General features: G+C 51.0%; 1 protein-coding gene across 12 annotated transcripts in view; it reads right to left on the bottom strand.

The window, feature by feature from the left end:
• PALLD (palladin, cytoskeletal associated protein) overlaps positions 1-18,731 on the bottom strand; it is a 369,615-nt gene that overhangs the window by 14,412 nt on the left and 336,472 nt on the right. For 6 of the 12 annotated variants that reach the window (XM_055577607.1, XM_055577609.1, XM_055577610.1 and 3 more), the window contains 6 exons: positions 16,628-17,134; positions 11,742-11,877; positions 8,717-8,815; positions 7,924-7,974; positions 6,472-6,693; positions 3,472-3,621 (listed from right to left, as the gene is read on the bottom strand). In XM_055577607.1, coding sequence (XP_055433582.1) covers positions 3,472-3,621; positions 6,472-6,693; positions 7,924-7,974; positions 8,717-8,815; positions 11,742-11,877; positions 16,628-17,134 — 1,165 coding nt within the window. The remainder of the gene's footprint in view (positions 1-3,471; positions 3,622-6,471; positions 6,694-7,923; positions 7,975-8,716; positions 8,816-11,741; positions 11,878-16,627; positions 17,135-18,731) is intronic. The other 6 variants (XM_055577611.1, XM_055577617.1, XM_055577616.1 and 3 more) reach the window with 3 other exon arrangements.

Genomic DNA, 18,731 nt, shown 5'->3' with positions numbered 1-18,731 from the left:
CTGAGGGGCCCGACTACAGGAACAAAGGACCCAGGGGCTGCAGCTTCCTGGCCCAGGCTCCTCTTTCTCCCTGTGGCTGGCAGAGCAACAAAGCAGATTCTCTCCTCCACTTGCTCCTCTCAAGGCCCAGGAACACGAGGGGATGGACTTCTAAACTCTGACGACGACCGAAAGGGAGGAGCCAGGGCAGGAACCTGAGAAGCGGACTAATCATTCATTCTTGTCCTCAGTGAATTTGAGCTCCCAGCTGAAGGGCAGCCCCGTGTGCGCTCATGTCACGGTTGACCACTGAGCCCCACAGTCATCCCAAGTGGCCTACATACGGGAGGCCAGAGCTGAGGGTCGCATGCGTTCGCAACTGCCTTCTGAGTTCCCCTGGGAGTGGGCTGAGAGGGGAGAGGAAGCTTGCGGGGGACACGGAAGGAGGTGCCACAGCCGGGTGCAGGGAGGGGCCCTGCACGTCTCCACACAGCCTGCACGTCAGGCCCCAGGCCCCAGGAAAGGCACGGACTCACACTAACAGTGCAGACAGGAGGGTGAGGAGGCCCCAGGAGGAACAGCTGCTGGGAACACACAGCTCGCATGGCTCTGAACCACGAGGAAGAACCCTCCTTCACTGAGGCCACCACACCCCCGAGTACCGTGCAGCGTGCTTCGGGAGGGAACGACTCCCGCCCTGCACCAACTGCGTCTCAGGTTCTGGCCATGTGACAGGAGTGCTCCCATGCTGACCCTGGCACACCCGGGGACTCCCCGACACAGCCTCACATCTGAGAATCACACTGACCCATCCCCCGTGTACTTGAGTAGGTGCACGTGCCTAGGAGAGCCTGTTACAGATAGCACAGCTGAGGAGTCACCACGGCTGGTCTAACAGGTGGACGTGGAAGCCCCGTGGTTCTTTCCGGAGCTTGAGGACAAGAGCTGTGCGTGCACACAGATAGTGCCCCTTGTTCTCAGGACAGGGTTTCCCTACTTTCTGCTCTGCTGCTTCATCACAGGCTCTGGGCCCCCTCAATGCTCTCTGTTCACTTTTAACTGTCTTATTAACACATGAAGGAATAACAGAAGTGAATGCGTGAAGTGAAGCTTGGAAGGAGCCAGGAAACCCTCTAACGCTGAAACAGAGTCCATCAACAAGCCAGTCTTTTGAGTGTTAACTCTGCTGCCCACAGCTCTTCTGTTCCTACCAAGTCCTCGGCTGAAAGCTGACACAAGTCCCAAGTGTGAACTCTGAAGGTGGTTCTGGGCAAGATGCCCAGAACCATGAGGAGCACGTGATGCCTGGCAAGGCTGGTTCTTCACCTGCTGTGCAAACAGCATCTGCCTGTCCTTGCTCACAGAGTCTAACTGAGGGCCCAGGGCTCAGGACAGCCAGCCACTTGGACACACAGCACAGCTGGAGAAAGCACAAACCACAACGGCCATTCCAGCCCCGGGTAGGACCAGGGACCTAGCAACGCAGAAGAGCAAAGCCAAACATCTGGGTCTGCATTCTGCCGTGACTTCAGGAGGCGTGAGACTCAGCAGAGGCGGGGCCTGCGGTCCCAGTGTGGGACAGGGGGACATGGCGCAGCCCCTCCTGACCTCGCTAACCCCTCGGCTGCTTGTCTCCTGGGAGCCGCCAGGCAGGGATGCTCTCTGGTGGAAACCTGTCAACAACGCCTCACATGCCTCTTCTTCCCGAAGACCAAGCAGGTGGGAAAGTCTTCTATGAAATAAACTGCTGGCCATGTTCGCCTCCCTCTGTGCTTCTCGCCCCCTCTCGTGGCTACTCGTAGGACACTGTCAGGAAAGCTGGGCTCAGGACTTCGCTGTGGCCAGGGGCTGAGACTCTGCGCTCCCAATGCAGGGGCCTGGGTTCCATCCCTGATCAGGGAACCAGATCCCACATGCCACAACCAAGATTCTGCACACTGCATCTAAGCTCCATCACCCTGCATGCCTCAAATAGACCAAGCACAGCCAAATAAACAGACTAAAAAGGAAAAGTGGGCTTCTGGTGCCCTGATGTAAATGGTCACTCCCCATCTCTTTGTCTCCAAGAGGTAAAGCATGAAGAATCAGAGGAGGTGATCTATAGGGCGTGGCCGGCTCTTCGCTGAGGCAGCAGAGCTCAGGGCCCCAGGTTGAGGGTGGGGGCCTCCTCCTGGCCCTGGTGTGGCTCCCGCCAGCCAGGCTGTGGTGGTGGTGGTGGGAGGGGGTGGATCTTTAGCTAAGCCCCATTGCTGTCCCAGATCACACCCTGGTTGTGGTGAAATCTGTGGGACCTCAGTTCAGTCTAATTTTAACACTGCTGCAGTAAGGTATTTTTAAGTGACAGTGTAACCTTAGGAAAGGATAACACTGTTTGCAACACTGTATGCACTCGTAGAAGTGTGCAAGGGCTGCTAAAAGTACCTGGATCATTTAGTAACACTTAGCATTTCTTTCAAAAGAAATGAAATACAGAATGATACAAATAGATCAGAGATTTTTTTTTTAAAAAGGATGACTTGTGAGCTATCTCCATCAGTTACCTAATAAAACTGTTAGCTTTCTTTTTTAAAAGACTGTGTTATTTACAGGCTTCCTTGATAGCTTAATTGGTAAAGAATCTGCCTGCAATGCAGGTAGACCCTGGCTCGATTCCTGGGTTGGGAAGATCCTCTGGAGAAGGGAAAGGCTACCCACTCCAGTATTTTGGCCTGGAGAATTCCATGGACTGTGTAGTCCATGGGGTCGCAAAGATCCGGACACGACTGACTATGTGCTTTCTGTAGACTTTGTAAAGTACCCTGTCAAGTGTTTAAGGCACAAAACCACTTCTTACACATGTCTGTGGATCCAGTACAGTTCCTAACATATACAAGATATTCTCTAAAAAAGAATTTGCAGGCTTGAATTGGAACCTGGTAGCCAGTAGCTGCCTACTAAATTTTAAGTAGTCAATTACTTTTTTGACCCTAAATCTAAAGGCCAATACAAGAGAAAACAAACCCAAATCCCGAGTGTTCTATTTATATTCTATCAAAATTATAATTTGTCTACTTATAGGTTATTTAAATTCCACTGAATTAAGTGTGTGTGTATTTCTTCTAAATATTTAATTTTTGAGTCTTCCTACCACATCCTACACATACCCCTCACTCCCCTCTCCTGGGAATGTTATTCTACATGGAATCATGTGGTTTGTGCATCTATTTACTGGCTCATCTTCTGTCTCGGGACCTCGTCCTCCCTTGAACGGCAGCCCCACACCCCAGGAGAGGTGTGCACAGCAGTCTCTTGACATTGTGGAAATAAATGGTGCGCATCTGTGCATCATGCACACAAACGTCTAATGGAGTAAACAAACACTCAGGAAAGGAAATCTCTCTGCTGGGAAACCAAGCTGGACAGAGGACGTGTGGGACCAGTGCCCCACCAGGCGAGCCGCCTCCGGGGACCGCACCAGTGCAGAGCAGAGCCAGGGCCACCCACGCTTCCCACCTGAGGGTTCGCGGCCATGACTGTGTAATTGCCGTCGTCCTCCAGCGTGGAGGCCGCGGTGTGCAGGGAGCAGGTCCCGCTGGGGTCGCTGCGGATGCTGTAGTGATCGTTCTTGGGGGAGATCTGCTTTCCATCCTTAAACCAGTAAATCTGTGGGAGGAGGCAGAGAGAAGGTGAGGCCTGTGTGTGTAGAGGGGGTGGGGGGCTGCTCTGAGCTCCTGCGACGGAACAGGACACCTGGGCAAGACCTTGACTTCCAAGGGACAAGGGGAGACAGCAAACAGGCTAGTTCTATTCTAGCTTCAGAAATCACACATTCTCTTTCTTTTTAGAAGATGTACAGGGATTTCCCTGGTGGGCCAGTAGCTAAGACTCCTTGCTCCTAGTGTAGGAGGCCCAGGTTCAATCCTTGGTCAGGGAACTAGATTCCACTTGCCCCAGCTAAGATCACAGAGCCTGCATGTTGCAGTTAAGACATGGTGCCGCCAAATAATAAAGTAAGAAAAATGTATATTTTAAATAATAAATTAAAATAATATTAAAATAAGATATATTGATAATATATTAAATTATTAATAAATATATATATATATAAAAGACATACATAAGCGGCATTTACATTCATTCATTATTTACATGGAAGACAGTGATGACTTCTCAGCTGGCATCACAGTTTTCTTTTTGCTTCTGTTTTCAAATGTCCTAAGTGAACATGTATTACTTGTAAAGGTAAAAGCATTATCTCAAGATGAAAAAAACCTGACCCTGAAGTCCAGTCAATTCGTCTGTGTCAGACAAACAGAACAGGGTGAGAGGGCGGGGTGGGGGGCGCAGGTGGGGGGCACAGGGTTGAAGGTTACAGTCCACCAGCTCTCCCCACTATGTTAAACACAGCAGTATTTAAACGTACTAATTTTCAAATAATACTTGGAGTGATAGAACATTGTGAAAAATACAATAAAAGTACATCTTGATTAGATAGAAATGTTCTAAATGGTCAAACCATCTCTTTTACAGGTTCCTCCTCCCCTCTCTCACCTTTAAGCAAGATCCCAGGTCATCTGTTTCTCACGTTTTGGTGGTTATATCTGAGCTGGTCATGAACTTCACAGCAGAAGAGAGGCCACAGTGATGGTCACAGAGCCGCAGCCCCAACACAGTCAGTACACTGTGTCGGTCGGAGGAAACGACCTCCTCGCTTTTTAAGCAGGATGCGGTCCCCTCCGTTCTCTGCAGCCCAGGGCACTCCTAACTGATTCCCAGCAGAGGAAACCTACTTCAGAGCCTGCCGTAAATGACCTTGCTCCTGCATGTGCATCACCTGGCAAGGTGAGACGGCAGCTGGCCTTTCACTGATACTCCTGTCAAAGCCTCTGAATCTGAAAAACCGTTCTTAAAGCTTCCATGTCTAAGACAGGAAAAGGCTAGAAACAGACTACACGAAGTAAGTGCACCAACAACCAGGGTCTGGGAGCTGCAGCTCTTCCCTCCCTAGTTTCTATGGAAACTATGTTACCAATATTACCAGTCTCCAGAACCTAAAAGTTCACCATAGAAACAGACTAGTAACTTTCAGTTCTAAAAGCTAAGTTACCTACAGGCTGACACTTCATAATTATCATGCTCTTACTGGTTGGATTACTTCCTGGAACAAAGAGACTCTGATCAGTATATAATTTATCCCTTTCACATTCTTGCTGCTATGCCAGTTCTTTAGAATTCTTTTTTCCCCTTTAATTCTATTTTTCACCTGTATTATACTTAGTAGACAACTTTCAAGAGAGAATTAAGAGACGTATTGTGCTGAGCTGCTCGGTCATGTCTGACTATTCTCGACTCCATGGACTGCAGTCTGCCAGGCTTCTCTGTCCATGGGGATTCTCCAGGCAAAAGGACTGGAGTGGGCTGCCATGCTCTCCTTCAGGGGATCTTCCTGACCCAGGGAATGAACCCAGGTCTCCCGCATTGTAGGTGGACTCTTTACCATCCAAGCCACCAGGGAAGCCCAAATTAAGAGACAGCGCCAACATTCTACCAAGACTGCTCTGAGATAAAAACAGTGTGAACTAGAACTCCGCTTCAGTCTTCTCATGTTTCAAGGGAACAAGCCTGTCGAGGGCAGAATATCCTGGGAGAGTGTCAAGGTGGAGCTTCCGCTTCTCACTGTGCCTCTTACTGTCTTCTCTCCAGTTCTAGGGAAAAGTGCAGTCCTGTGTGCTGTTCCGTGGGGCCGTGAGCGGTGATCCTAGTCTCTGTCTAAAGAGAGGGCCACCTGCCACCCGGTGTCCCCGTGTGCCTGTAGGACAGGGCTCTGGCTGGGCCAGCCCCTGCTGTGGTACTCCTGCCCCCTCTGCCTCTGTATACACAGGAGGCCTTGGCTTTGTGGATTAAACATGATTCCCATGGGTAGTGGCAGCTTCGCTCCTCTGTACAGTACAGAGCACAGGTGGGGTTTAAGTTCAGGCCTGGCTGCCACAGCCCTCTGGCCTTGGGAAAGCTTGTCAACCTGCTGGAGCTGAGCCTGACCCTAACCCTGCACCCTGGGTGTCACAAGAGTGACTCCATGTGAGTGAGAGACGGGAGGGTATGAGGCGCTCCTTGCCAGTTACTCTCCTAGTCTATCTGTCCTGTTCTCTAAGGTCCCATTCTATCCTACCCTATTCTGTTCAATCCTGTCCTAGTCTAGGGGCTTCCCTGGTGGCTCAGACGGTAAAGAATCTGCCTGCAATGCGGGAGATGTGGGTTCAATCCCTGGGTCGGGAAGATCCCCTGGAGGAGGGTATGGTAACCCACTCCAGTATTCCTGCCTGGAGAATCGCACAGACAGAGGAGCCTGGCAGGCTACAGTCCATGGGGTCACAAACAGTAGGACACGATTGAGTGACTGACACTTTCACAGTTTCAATTCCGGCACTTGTCCTCCTACCACGCACCCTGCAGGCTGGAAGCCAGACCCAAGCTCAGGGCACGCAGCTCTGAAGAGGCTGTGTCTCCACTCACCTTGGGCTTTGGGTTGCCGGCCACTCTGCATGTGAACGTCGCAGGCATACCCTCAAAGATCTTGTAATGCTTCAGCTTCACCTCAAAGAAGGGGGCCACTCCGCTCTCCACAGACGTGTCCCCGAAGGGTGCCTCGTCCCCTGACTCCTCCACGGGGGACCGCTCCAGCCGGTACTCGATTTCACTGATGAGCCTCTGCTCGCAGCTGGAGACCTTGTACTCCTGAGTCAGACGGAGGGGCTGCGTCACCGACTGGGCCCCTCGTGGTACACACTGCCCCGCCGGACTCAGCCCCTCTCCAGTCAGGCTCCCAGAGGACAGCGACGTGTTTACTACAGAACTCAATGAGTCTGCACTCCAGTCACTCCCACATGAGACAAAGAACGCCGGGAAGGACATGTACTGTTTCAAACCATCCTCAAGTCCTATCAACCGAAAAACACCGCAGCCACACAACTAGCAGAATGAGTTTCTTTCTCTTCTTTCTTAGAACGGGGAGAAGGAACAAAAAAGGCAACAGTTCCTCCTAAACTGCTCATAAGGGTTAAGCACTGACGCCACGCTGACCCATCCCTGTCTGAGGGAGGGCGCCTCCCAGATGGGCAGCTGAGGCTCACTTGGCCTTTTCTCCAGCAGTGATGGAGACATGCTGCCTTACTCCCTTCTGACAATCCTCCCCACCCAGCTTCCAACTTTCCCTCAGCTCCCCAGCTCTGGGCAACCATTCTCCACCTTCTTTAAAAGAAAAAGAGGTCTGACAGTCCAGTCTAATATGTGGTTAAAAAAATAGGCATCAAGTGCCCGCCAGCATCCTCTGGTAATGAAGGGGTACCAAGAGACCTCTTGCTCATGAAGTATAGAAAAGAAAAGGCAGCCCATTATGAGACATTCTCTATTTAATATTAAATGAAAGGTTGTTTCAAACAAGGCTTCCTCTTACTCACTCTTTAACAAACAGTCTGGCGTGGGGCTTCCCTGGCGCCCAGTGGTTAAGACTTGGCACTATCAGTGGGGGGCAGGGTTCGAGCTAAGATGTCACACGCCACATGGCACGCCCCCAAACCCAAAAAAGTCTGTTGGCTTGAAGGAAGAAATTCAGCAGTATGCATAAAACTGCAGGAAATACTCAAGTTGCTTTGTCTAACTATTATCAAATTAATCAGTTTAAGAATTAGCTCTTTTTTCTCCTAGAAAACTTTTAACAAATGGGAAACTTCTCACGATTTAAAATTCAGAGCGTTCATAAAAGACAGAATAAAATTTAAGTCTGTAAATAAATGACGTGACAAATCACACTGCAGTAACTCTGTGCATCTGATACTGAATGAAAACAGACGTGGTGAGTGTATCAGTAACGAACGTGTGGCAGGAAGTACAGACACACAGGAACATGAGGGAGAACACAGAAAGCGGACACGGAAGGACTGGGAGGAGAAGAGAGGTGAAGGCGACCTTTTGACCGTCCAGAGGGCTCTCTACAGAAGTGCGAGATGGCCAGGGGTCCTGAAACAGCAGAAAAGGAGTAGTGAAGCCCAGTAAGAGAAGCGGCAAGAATCCAACCAGATTTCTAGCTTTAAGGGAAACTCTGGTGGGAGCAATATTTAACACAGAAAAACTAAAAGATTTTGGAGGCTGATCCATTTCTCAATAGACAGGAGGAAGAGTTTACGTGATCCTTTAAACTTGTGTCCTAAAGTTTTCTTTTATCTTAAAACTATTCAGTATATAAGGAGACTCTAAACAGAACCAGTGGAGATGATAATCAGCTCACAGCAAATCCATGAAGGATTCTGGTGTTAGCAGGGGACAAAGCAGATTCCCTGCTCAATGCTGGTTTTTAACTACATTTGTGAAGAAAAACATTCTTTTCTGTACATAGATACTTCACCTGGATGAGATATTAAGAACGTAGTTGAAAATAGTCATGAGTGATTTCACATAATTTCAGTGAACGTGTGTTCCTCCACACAAGCCTGTTTTGCATTACAGCACAGGACAGGGAAATCAGAAAGATACTTGAAAGAAGAGAAACTAATGGATAAGACAAAAAGGACAGGTGCCATCGACGGAAATAACTCCATCACCCCCTCAACACAGGGCACGCTCACTAGCCGCTGGCCAGAGGCAGCCTGAGACCCACCCTCGGTTCTGCACAGAGCTGGCGCCAGGACCGGGTCCCCAGAGAGGCTGGGGGTGGCGGGCGGAGAACACTCTGCTCTCCCGGGAAGCTGGGAGGATCGCGTACCTGGTTGGCCGCCTCCTCTTCTGGCTCCTGGACGTTGAAGACAGTCGCACTGTCGGCACCCAGCAGCCGCCGAGCCATCCTTTCTTCGTAGGTCAACCTCTAAGCAAAGAAGCCACATGAGTCAGAAAAATCACACTGCTGCCGTGCCATGAGAACACGAATGCAAAGAACAAACGGGTCTGTGGTTCTCTGGGACTGCTCCTCTCCACCTCCGGACGCCTGTGCAGACAGGAACCCTCTGCTCCCTGTGTTCACCTGCTCCCACTGCCCCTCCAGTCCTGACCCTGTGCTGAGAGTAGGGTGACCCATTCTGAGAGCCATCAGCTAACAGAGCAGACTGAAGGTGAGCACAGCAAGCAACAGGGCAGAAGTCACCTAAAAGCGCGTGTCCCGTATTTATGCCTAATGATAAATATGAAGACAAAGACCTTTACGTAACAAGATGTTTTCTACAGGACGTGTAAGGTCATAGCTATCACAGGCTTCAGAACAGCTCTGAGCCTGGGAAGGGAGTCCGAGGCTGGTGGGCAGTGCTGCTTCGAGAGCTCTTCTGCGGGGCCAGGCACGGGGGTGAATGCAGGCAAACACAGGAAGTCGTGAAGGCTGGCTGCACACGCTGACCTAGAAGAGGGGCTGGAAGTGGCCTGCTGACCTGACACCCACGGCCTTGAGCCTAAGGGGAGACTGCTCCCAGCGAAGGTGGTGAGGCTCCTGCATTCAGTGACCAGGGCTTTGGGCTGAACACAAACCAAAAGGCCCACTTATGTTTGGTCTGATGGGCTGATGGGTGCCCTTGAGTGCTGGCTCCAAAACAATCATCAGCCCATTCATTGGGGCATTTTAAAAACAAGCTTTTGATTCAAAATAGAGAATAATTAGTAACGCAAAATAAAAATTTAAAAAAATGTGTAAGTTATTTCAGATGAGCTTCCAAACTTCTGAATCTAGACACAGACTCTCCTAGAAACTCTCTAATCAGGAAAATATGCTGGGTAAACCGCTGCTTTCCAGTAATTGCTGGTTTTAGTCCCAGCGGAAACCGGGAAGAGAAGCAGGACACATGCCAAATGGCAAACAGAACTGAAGTTCCAATGACCTTGTTTTGGGAAAAAGGGGCTGAGGATGAGGAGGTGGAGGAAGGCATCTGTGGCACAGGGCAGCTCGTCCACATGCTGTTGTTTAATTTTCTCACATGAGTTAAAAAATCATGGATTCAGTTTTCAGACAGTTTTATTTACCTTTTTAAACGCCTGCTCTCGTAAAAAGCCTTCCTAATATTTGGGGAGGGCGGCCTGGAGCCACCCCATTCCTCTGGAGTGGAAGCATCACTCGATATTCAGGCCCACGTCAGACACACTTGCCACCGCCAGCAGCCAGACTCACTCACTGCTGTGTTTCGGAACCACTCGCTGCGCCGTGTGAATAAAGTCCATATATGAAGACGCCAGAAATGCGGACAGAGTCACGTGCAGCATCAGGAAAAAGCTGTTTGACAGTCACATTTTCTAAGAACAGAAACCTTACTTGTCCTTTTAAAATTCTCAAATGTGGAAATGTACGGAAAATACTGGAAATGTCATTCATTGCTGAACAAATACAAATAATATATATGTCTATGCAAAAGAGATATATGACATATATATGTAACAAATATAAATACATGTAGTGTAATAATAATAGCTTATAGAAATCTATTCTCTTAAACCAAGAGATATTCATAAGGAATATTTAAACAAATAAACAAAAAAACCTTGAAAAAGCCTTTACCTGGCTTGAGAAAGATCCCATAAGTCATTGTTTTAATCTTTCAAAGGCTCTGGTTGACAGAGCCAGGGAAAACTTCCAGAATGTGTTCATTTGCACATGCAACCACTTGTTTCAGGGAGAAGATATTTCCCCTGTGTGAAAATCTCAGTGAGGTGAGTAACGTGAGGTCTCTTTAGCATGTCAGTCTTCCTCAGCCCCAGTAACTAAGATCAGTACCCAACCCCCTCCTCTGGGCCCCAGCCTCCCAACCCAAGCAGTCTGTGCTCACATCTTTATCTATCAGGGCGGGATAACTGCAGTTCCTAGAAAACAGAGTCAGCACGCAGGCTTTCCCCTCTGGAGAAGGTGCTGAGGGAGACTTTACACAAGAGGCCCCTCTCTGCTTCTACTGAAGAGCCAGGCCAATGCCCCAAGTAAACCACATGGGTCACTGGCCCCCACCTAAGAAATCTCATTTCCTAGACTCGTTTGCCTATGCCCTTCAGGAACTCGGACGTGATGAGGGGCAGTGAGCCCAGGAAATAAGCCAATACCTGACAAGGAAGCACTGCGCCCATGGAGGAGGCACCTGTGTGGACTGTCTCCTCGTCTATCTACAACCCGCAGCCTCGGAACAGTGACCACTCCCTTCCAGAACTGAGCTGAGCTGCCCTGACAGACCAGGACAAGCGTGGTAAAGGAACCCGCACCTGGAGAGTCTAGACCAGATTGGCATGGTCTCCTAAGGTGTGCGGCCTTCTCTGCAGAAGCAGGGCAGGGCAGGGCACAGAGCCCAGAACTGAGTTCCCATCCACTGCCTCTGGGCAGAGACAGACCATGGGCCACAGCCCCCAGCTCTACCCTCCAGTGGGACGGGTTCCCTCTCTCTGCCTCCCACCCAAGGGCTCACCAAGCCCAACCCTGCTTAGCTTCCAAGCAGGACAAGCTCGGGTGTGATCGGGGCAGTGTGGCTGTATACCGTCCCTTTTCTCTGTAGTGTTGGAGGTCCTCGCTGAGCTGTGGCCTCAGCCTTCCTGCCCCCTCTACCTCCAAGCTGCCGTATTCCCCCCAGCCCCCAGGAATGGTTCATGGAAGGAGGCAGCAAAGCCTCCCCTGATGTTCTCCCCTCCACAGGCTAACATCAACCCGGAGAGGCGCGTGGGGGCTGGGGGGGGGGCTACACCAGGCGTGAGAATGAGGCTCCAGCCCTAAGGCTGGTGAGGGCTGGCTCCAGGGACTGCCCCTGCTCATCATGTCCCCGCCCTCTACTGCCCCCTACCGGCTGCCCGTTGTTCAGCAGGTCCTCCTTGAAGCGCAGCTTGCGTTCCAGGTCCTGGATGACCGCATCCTTGGAGCCCTGGATCTCCTCATCGGAGGCCATCCTGGCAGGTCTGCTGGCCTTCTTGGGAAGCCCCCTGCGGGAGAGCACACAGCAGAGGCAGGGTCAGGGTTTGGTCCAGCAGGCACACCCAGCCCAGTACTGGGGGGCTCGGGCGGGCTGTCCACCCTGGGCCCACACGCCTCCTGCTGGGTGTGGACCAGTGACACAGACACAACCGCTGGCACACGCTGGCGTGTCATGGGGTGAGATGAACACCGAGGTAGAAGAGGCAGCAGCAACATGTGGCACCGTCTGTATGCAGACCTGGGTTTCTGCCACGACAGGGTGTGACTTTGGGCATCAACCGTGACTATTCATTGAAAAGACGGACTAATGCTGAAGCTAGAGAATAAATCTAAATCACAGAACACACCTTGCGGCAGGAATTCTAGGTGGGACAGGAATGGATGCAGGCCGGGAGGGGATGGAGGAGGGATGAATGGAAGAGGACCCTAGAATGCTGTGTGGAGCCCCTGGAGCCTGCCAACACTCCTGCCAACCCGCTGGTTGGGGCCTTGCTCCATTCCAGGCACCAGAGCAGACTGTGCATCAGCCTTAAGCCACTATTCTTGCGAAAATCGGCTCCTGCAGTGGCGGTGGGGAGGTGGTGCTGCCAGGCAACAGGAGGGGAGGGTCCAGGTGGAGCTGGACTGGGAGGACTTTATCATAGAGGGGCGGCAAGAGCCAGCCCGGGGGGTTGGCGGAGCACCCTCTCCGTTTAACAGGGAACCTGTTTGTCTGAGACTATCTCGTTTGGACTAATTACTAACCTGATTTGGCAAACACTAAGAAATTATGTTAAAACCTGAGCACAGACTAAGGCTGAGGCTCTAAGGTCAGGGAAAAAGCAGGATGCAGCATCTGCCCCCAATGTGGCACCCATCGACTTCCGAGGAGCAAAGAGCCACTCCTCAGGAATAAAAACGTGTCTGCTGACAGAGATGCTTTCCCTTCACAATGGTTTGTACAATTAAAAGTTAAGACATCTCTTCAAAGTTACCCAAACCAGCACTCTTCACCGCGCCCGGGAGCCAGTAACAGCCCCGCCCGCCCGGGGTGCTGACCTGGCGTGCACACGGCCCTGCCCCGCGTGTGCGCCAGCGACAGCACGACCACCGGCCCCAGTGAACAGTGCTCGCGTGCTTGGGGTAGGAACTGCCTCCACTGGAGACGCTCCGCTGGCTGGACAAGTGTGTCTGTAATCAGCTTGGGGAAGGGCGGTGACCCCACGACCTCGGGAAGGAAAGTGAGGAGGGACTGGATCCACAGAAATCCCCTAAATCCTGACCCACATGAAGGCCATGGGCTGTGGGGAGGCCGTCCAGCCTCCCTGCCTCCGTGGTCCGGTGCTGCTTCTGCCCTCTGCCCGGCCCTCTGTTGCCCAGACATAAGATGCAAAACCACATCTCCACAGACTGTTTAGAAGCTACTCTTTTACGGATGAGAACAAGACGATGCTAAACACAATACAACAAAAATAGCCATTAGTGCAAATGATGATTAAGAAAATAGAGGTAACTGATTTGCTGTACGGCTCAGGAAACTCCAACAGGGGCTCTATATCAACCTAGAGGGGTAGGACGGGGTGGGAGATGGGAGGGAAGTTCAAAAGGGAGGGAATATATGTATACTTACGGCTGATTCATGTTCAGATTTGACAGAAAACAACAAAATTCTGTAACGCAATTATCCTTCAATTACAAAAAAAGAGACAGGCAACTGCCAGGTGGAGAACTCAGTACCTGGGAGGGGCTTGTGCCAGTGCTCAGAAGTCACAACCACTGTCTGTGTTCACGACGGTCTGAGAGAGCACATGGGCAGCAGGGGAGATTCTTCTTACACCTAAATGAGGACTGATGTCACTCCTGGAGGGGTAACCCAGGCCAGGGCTCAAAAGGAATGAGCTCCCATTTTTCAGAGGGAAGACAGAGTAATTAATGTCAACATGAGTGGCATACCAAGCTTGGCATCCAAAACTGCCCCCCAGGAATTCTATGGTCTATGCCCTCTGGTTCCAAGGGGGTACAGGTGTGACCACTCTGCCTGTCTGGCTTTGAATACTGTGTTAGCTCCTGCACCCCCAGGGCCTGCTCTGAGTCTTGGTCAAGAGAACTCACTGTTGCCTCTCGTGGCTGTGCAGGAAAACTGCACAAGTCACAAAACAAGGATTGGGATGGACATGCACATACGGCCATGTAAAACGGATGCCATGTAAAATGGATAACCAACGAGGACCTGCTGGATAGCACAGGGGACTCTGCTCAATGTTACAGGGCAGGCTGGATGAGAGGAGAGTTTGGGGGAGACTGGATACATGTATACGTATGGCTGAGTCCCTTTGCTGTCCATCTGAAATTCTCCCAACATTGTTAATTGGCTGTACTCTAATATAAATTAAAAGCAACACTAAAAAAATAAAATAGAGATATCTGAAATTTGCATCTACGATTTTGGTATCAGATAGGCAAAGAAGCACAACAAAAAACCAACCAAACTAACGGATTCCTACTTCACAGAGTCACTTGTCATCAGTCTACTTACGGGCACTTGACACACATGGCAAAGCTGTCCAACCAGACAAACAACAGGTAAGTGAAGCCGAGTCTGCTGTTACAATCACTACAAGTGCCCCACGGAACATAAACAAGTAACTGAAGAGAGTCAACCGACCAGGGTTGGGCAGTTCCTACAAATTCAAGGATGCCAACTGGTCATGGCAGCCCTGAAAGGGACACTCCAGTCTTGGGCAAATCGGAACGGATTTACTTGAGTTATTATGATGGCTAAAAAGTTACTTTTTCATTTTTAATTCAGAATGCAAACCAGTGATCCCACAATTTTGCAGAGGAAAAAATGTTCCAAAGGTCACATGTATCAAACCAAAAGAGAGAATTCTTTAAGTGTGTGTGATTTTGCAATAGGAAATTTGTTGCAGACAAAAGGGTGACCACACAACTGTGGCTTCTAGGCTGGCATAGAGCTGGAGGCCTGGGATCACCATTGAACATGGTGTCGGAGGGCCCACCTCCCCACAGCCATAAAATCAGAGTGATGTCCCCATTAGCTTTGAAAAAATTGCAGGAGCTGCTGGTCTCCTCTCTGCTAATAATTATAGAATACCATGACTCCATATGAGTAACCATGACAGACGCTGCTAAGAGGTAAGCACTTCTGTTACTTGAGATGAGCCCTTAAAACTGTTGAATACAAGGGAATTTCAAAGTTGGAGATCAGAATACACTACTATTTCTGCCTAAGATGGTAAAAGGTGTGACACTGCCCCCTTGTCCAAGGTGGTGGTAGACTCATCTTTCATCAAATTCCAACCGACAAATGTTGTTGTTGTTCAGTTGCTGAGTCCTGTCAGACTCTGAGCCCCACTGACTGCAGCGTACCAGGCTTCCCTGTCCATCACCATCTCCCAGAGTTTGCTCAAACTCATGTCCATTGAGATGGTGATGCCATCCAACGATCTCATCCTCTGTTGTCCCCTTCTCCTGACCTCAATCTTTCCCAGCATCAGGGTCTTTTCCAATGAGTCAGTGCTTTGCATCAGGTGACTAAAGTATTGGAGCTTCAGCTTCAGCATCAGTCCTTCCAATGAATATTCAGGACTGATTTCTTTTAGGATTGATTGGTCCAAGGGACTCTCCAGAGTCTTTTCCAGAATCACAGTTCTAAAGCATCAATTCTTTGGCACTCAGTCTTCTCTATAGTCTGGCTCTCACATCCGACCTGACTATTGGAAAAACCACAGCTTTGACTAGACAGACGTCTGCTGGTAAAATGATGTCTTTGCTTTTAAAATCGCTGTCTAGGTGTGTCATAGTTTTTCTTCCAAAGAGCAAGTGTCTTCATGGCGCTTTCATAGTAAGAGGACAAAGGGTATCACGTAAGAAAGAGACAAAGGATTGCTCAGGCCAGAGGTTGGGAAGCCCGTGATTACACCACTACCATCCTCGCTTCCCTCCTTATGTGACTATTTATAATCACCTGACTGAGCTTTTCCCCATAAGGACCTGAGAAGCAGCCAGATCTCAATCACAGAATTCCTCAGGCAGCCTTTAGAAAATGCCTAAGAAAGCAGGACGCGCCTAGCAGGCACTCCTAGACACACCTGGAGGGCAAACAGCAGTCTCGTCGCAAAGGAGCCACAAGCCCACCCCAGGGTGGGAACCTGCTGTGAATGAGTGTAACTCGAATTCTAGGGTCCCCTCACTTTTATTCCCATAGGAAACCCCACTTAGGGTCTCCTTTTCTCTCTGAAGAGTACTGGGATCCTGCCAGCCCTGAAGCAGGATTCCAACAGGGAGGGTTGAGATGTGGCTCTGCGCTGGCCTTGGCCAGCACGCAGTTCTGACCTCCTCAGTGGATGGGTGAGTGCCAGCTCTTACTACCCTTCAAGACGTGCCAGACGCCTCCCCGTGGGTTTGTTTTGCCAGCTTAGATTTTAGAGGGCTGCCACGTCAGCACTGTGACCTAAGGAAAGCCATTCAGAGAATCTGGCAGAAGACGATGGAACCCTGTAGAGATGGGGTTGGGGGGCTGGCCCATCCAGGCCCGGGACAGGGCCTCGCGTATCTGCATCAAGTGTAGCCACTAACTGGTCTGTCCCCTCCAACCACTGCCCGGATGGAAACGTGTGCTTGGGCGAGTTCACCTCCTGATCCAGCGCACGCAGAGACTGCAACCTCCCCTCGGCGCGCACCCAGCCCTGACCTCGGCCCCCAGCAGCTGGACCCCCACCGCGTGCAGACCGGTGCAAAGGGGTGGTGGGCACTCACGCAGCGGGGGCGGCGCGCGGCAGGCCGAGGGCGGAGACCCCGGTGGAGACGGTGGTGGCGGTGGCGGGCTGCGAGGGCAGCAGGGCGCGGAGCAGCGCTGCGGGCGCGGGGCCTGGGCGAGCGGCGCGGGGCGCGGGGCCCGGGCCGGGTGGAGGAGGAGGCGGCGGCGGCGGGAAGAAGTCGGGCCCTGTGGCTAGCGCCGGCGGGCTGAGCGGCGGGGGCGGCGGCGGGAGCGCGCCCCACTCGGGCTCAGAGGTCGGCGGGGACGCGGGCGCCGGGGACCGGGGCGCGCTGGGGCTCAGGCTCTGGGCGGCAATGAACTGCTTGGGGCGCGCGTAGCTGAAGGAGCTGGAGGCCTGCATGGCGGGCGCGGGGCGGGCAGCCAGCGCGCTCATGGGCTCCGCGCGCGACTCCGGGGGCTCCGGGGACGCGGGCGGCGAGGGGCGCGCGCGGGCCTCGCGCTCCCGGCGGATCTGCTGCTGCAGCTGCTGGATCCTGAGTGCGTCCCTGCGGGGAGAAAAGGACACCTTAAGATGTGTGGCAGGGACAGGGCGCGGCGACCGCGACCCCCAGGAGCCCGAGGGCCACCAAGGACACCGCTGACCAGCGTCTCACCGGACTCAGACCTGAGGCGAGCCGAGCCGGCTAACAGGTGCCAGTGGACGCTGTCTGACCCCCGAGAGCCACAGCACTGCATTTTAACAGAATCAGAATCTATTAAGCGGAACACTTCTAACCTGAGTTCTCACCCTCTCATCTGGGGCCAACGTTTTGGGAAAAATTTATCACAATGGGAAAGTTAAAAGAAACACCCGATTTAATTTATTTTTGGCAGATTTAGGTGAATCCAGTTTGCCTACCTCATTGCTGTCAACTCTGTAATCAATAAATACCACAGGCTGATCTGGGGGTGGGGTGGGTTGGGGGGAGACCTACTGTGATTTCTGCTTTTGCTCCCTAAAAAACACATGCCGTTTATTCTACCCCAATTTTGAAACTGCCAACTATTTGCACAAATCTTAATACATACTGACATTTGGCATCATATCTGAAACATACATGTAACACCCATCGTTCATGTGCGGGGGGTTCAATAAGCAGTAACAAATGATTAATTTTACAATGTGCTGTGCTGTGTCTCTCAGTTGTGTCCAACTCTTTGTGACCCCATGGACTACAACCCTCTAGGTGCCTCTATCCATGGGATTCTCCAGGCAAGAATACTAGAGTAGGTCGTCATGCCCTCCTCCAGGGGATCTTCCCAACCCAGGAATCTGAAGCCAAGTCTCTTGCATTGCAGGCAGATTCTTTACTGTCTGAGCCCCCAGGGCAGCCCAAGAATACTGGAGTGGGTAGCCTATCCCTTCTCCAGAAGATTTTCCCAACCCAGGATAGAACTGGTTTCTTCTGCATTGTAGGTGGATTCTTTACCAGCTGAGCTACCAGGGAAGCTCTGCTATTTTAAAATAATGCAGCTTTAATTCCTCAAGTATTTTCCACCAAGCAGTTTGAATTTTTTTTGATAAAGAAGTCAGCAAGTAGCTAGCAATCAGCTAAAATCGTACTCTCATTTTACTCAAAACCTTTCCTTTAGAGCTGAGTTTTACATCTAAGATGTTTTCCTTTATCCATACAGTGACCACATCTGTCAGAAGAAACGTCAACAGAAGGTGGCACTCTAAGCGCAAATAAAACAGGAACAGTCCACGGAGAGGCAGGGCTATGCTAACTTGAAACCATTTAAAACTAAAAAGCAACCCTCCCATTGAAACGTGTATCACCATATGTGAAATAGACCAGTCCAAGTTCAATGCATGAAACAGGGCACTCAAAGCTGGTGCTCTGGGACAACCCTGAGGGATGGGATGGGGAGGGAGGTGGGGGGTGGTTCGGGATGGGGGGAACACATGTACACCCATGGCTGATTCATGTCAATATATGGCAAGAACCACCACAATACTGTAAAGTAATTAGCCTCCAATTATAATAAATTAATTAACCCCCCAAGCCTTCCTTATCTATAGGTATTAAATCTTCAAACTCAAAGCAATAAGAGGGACTGAAGCTCCTGATCAAAGGGGATCAAAGTTAAAGGGGATTCAGA

This window comes from Bubalus kerabau, chromosome 4 (assembly GCF_029407905.1).
Source record: "Bubalus kerabau isolate K-KA32 ecotype Philippines breed swamp buffalo chromosome 4, PCC_UOA_SB_1v2, whole genome shotgun sequence".
NCBI lineage: Eukaryota > Metazoa > Chordata > Mammalia > Artiodactyla > Bovidae > Bubalus > Bubalus kerabau.
Note: the sequence above shows the minus strand (reverse complement) of the source record. Positions and strands in the feature narration are given on the sequence as shown.